The following is a 2,669-nucleotide window of genomic DNA, read 5'->3' as shown; positions in this document are numbered from 1 at the left end:
TTATGAAAAAATATTACTTTATGATATTTCCATATTAATAAAAATAAAAAAAATGAATAATTCTATTATTAATGCTGTTAACGAAAGAGAATTAGATGGGTTAAGCAAACAAATTGAAGTAAACAAAAAACAGATTCATAAACCAATGAAAAATGATTGAAGTCCACCAAACAAAAGCTGAAAAATTCACAAAAGCATTCATTGTCTAAAACCATGACAGATTCCTTCACTCAAAGCTTGAGTGGAAAAGAGCCAACCCCATCAAGGAGTTCACCATTCCATACTTATTCCCATAACCAGTCTCCTTCAAGAAACCCAGGATTCTTCATAACAAAGTCGTTAATAACGCCTAAAATGAGGTATCTACGTGCTGAAAAACAGCAAACCATAAGTTGCTACCGGTAGAATTGAGAGGAAGAAACCATCTCAATCAAGTCCATCTCTTTTCTTTCATCTGAAGAAGCCTGCTCCGACAGGAGATCAGAGTTCACATCGGCACTGTATGATCCATGGCCATTCGGAAATGACGAAGGGGCTGCTCCATTCAACAGGCTAGACAAGTAGAGATCGGAAAACATGTAGGTGGTGGTTCGAGGCTCGTTTTGTTTAAGCTTCTTTGTAGGCAAGTTTGGTTCCACAGCAGAAGAGGAGAAGCCGCTGTGATTATCAGAAAATATGGGGTGAAGGTTATTGTTGTTATTTGCAAATAAGTTCTGCATGAAGAGAAGTTCATCATCGTATGTTTGAGCAACCAAGGGATGAGAATCATCGGATTCGGAGAATGTGAAGCTAGAAGCGGCTGCGGAGGTGGTGGAGCTGTTGGTTTGGGTAACGGTGGTGGTGGTCCGGTTGTTGGTGTTCAGATTTTGGCTTCTAATATAATCTTGAAGAACAGAAGATTGTGGTTTGCCACTTTGATTATCGTTTTGTTTGTTCTTCTTCCTCGAGTTTTGCCTCCTTTTTGTAGCATTCCAATGGTTTTTTATGGAGTTTTCAGTTCTTCCATGGATGAACTTTGCAATCTCCGCCCATCGGTTACCAACTTTTGCATGAGCTTCAATTAAGATCTTCTCTTCTTCTTCGCTCCAGCTATCTTTCTGCAACAAAAACATGACGCAATTGACAGTTTCATTTCCAAAAAAGTAATGATATAATAAAAAGAAGTTAATTTTGTTATGGAAAAAAAAGCCTAAAAGGCAAGCCCTTTTTTATGACGGAATTATTGCTTTGTTAGCTTAAAACATTCCCAGATTTCACATGAAAATCATCACAGAACTAAAACTAACTGAACCCCGAAGCATATGATTTGCATGTCAAGGTAATTATAGTTTTAGGTAAAACCAAAAAGCCTTCAGACTTTTCTAACTGAAGAAGGAGAAAGGAATTCTTTAACCTCATGAAGGAAAACCCTAAATCTATATATATAGTATATATATTCTACTATGCTTCATCCTTTTCCAGTCCTATATCTGTCTTTAGCATATATTTCGGGCTTGATAATATGCATAGATTTCGTGACAAAAAGAAAATATAATGAACAAACACTATATCTAATATATTGATCAACCATTTCAAATTGCGTTTTGCAGAGGTTTATTATGACGAATATCGCAACTCAGTTTACTTCAACCGTAAATATTAAAATTTAAATTTTTGGCCTTAATAGATCTAGTGTCTTACGTCACTAAACCAATTGATTGCTAGTAAAAACTCAGTTTTATTTGATCATTTAGAGGAGAAGATGAAGAAGAGGGACCTTGATATCAGGGCGTAAATGATTGTGCCACCGCTCTCGACACTGTTTTCCGGCTCTACCAACCAAACCCTCAGCAATCTGTGCCCATTTCCGTACTCCATATTGCTTCACCAACCTTATCAGTTTCCTATAAATTATACATAATAATAATATCAACCACAAGAAGAAGAAAAAAACCTAGAATGTTTCTTATCCTTGATTTGCTCTAAAGCCCATTAATGAAAAACAAAAACAAAAGCTAAATCTTAAAAGAAAATGGAACTGTTTTATTCATCACCTGTCTTCATCATCTGTCCACTGACCCTTGATCAGAGCTGCAGAAGCAACTCTCTTGTTTCTCTTCAAATTACCTTTAACTTCCATTTCCATGTTAGGGTTTTTCTCATCTGACAAAGAAAGGGTTTTGCCATCTACAAAAAGTCCACCAACAAAGCTTTCCTCAAGGTTATTTTGCCTTGCTAAATAGCCACCAATTAAGGCATCTGTACTGGTTGAACTGAGCACTGTTCCTTTGCTGATCTTCGCGTTGTTTTGTATGGGAAACTGAGACGAGAGGCTTTGAGTTTGACCCCATAAAAACCTGTCTATTGCAGATAATGGTGGACTTGATTTATACGCAAGACTTGTTCTTGTTGAACAGTAAATTCCCATGACCAAAAGCTCCACTTCTCCCTCTTACTTCTTCCATGGAAAGAGACCTAAACGAAAAGATTTAAAAGGGAAGAGAACGAAAAACCCATGACAGAAGCTTAAGACAGAGAGAATTTTAGCTTAAAGCAAGGCTTGGGAAAAGCCACATGTAGAAATAAAGATCAGTAGTGATGAGCTGGTGATTAATCCAACGGTTGAGAATTGATGCTACCTGTAACTCCTCAGCTTCCTCTCTCAGACAAAATTGTTAAAGGAGAGAGAG

At 37.1% G+C, this 2,669-nt stretch overlaps 1 protein-coding gene across 1 annotated transcript; it reads right to left on the bottom strand.

Annotated features, from left to right (window-relative positions):
- Positions 1–226: 226 nt before the first annotated feature.
- LOC120130207 (transcription factor MYB64-like) lies at positions 227–2,407 on the bottom strand. The gene is made up of 4 exons (XM_039147501.1): positions 2,034–2,407; positions 1,757–1,883; positions 423–1,097; positions 227–304 (listed from the first exon to the last, which is right to left on the bottom strand). Exons 1-4 carry the CDS (start codon positions 2,405–2,407, stop codon positions 227–229), a joined length of 1,254 nt encoding a protein of 417 aa, XP_039003432.1.
- Between the last annotated feature and the right edge of the window lie 262 nt (positions 2,408–2,669).

The sequence above is a fragment of the Hibiscus syriacus genome, unplaced genomic scaffold (assembly GCF_006381635.1).
Source record: "Hibiscus syriacus cultivar Baekdansim isolate YM2019G1 unplaced genomic scaffold, ASM638163v2 tig00001644_pilon, whole genome shotgun sequence".
Classification (NCBI taxonomy): Eukaryota; Viridiplantae; Streptophyta; class Magnoliopsida; order Malvales; family Malvaceae; genus Hibiscus; species Hibiscus syriacus.
Note: the sequence above shows the minus strand (reverse complement) of the source record. Positions and strands in the feature narration are given on the sequence as shown.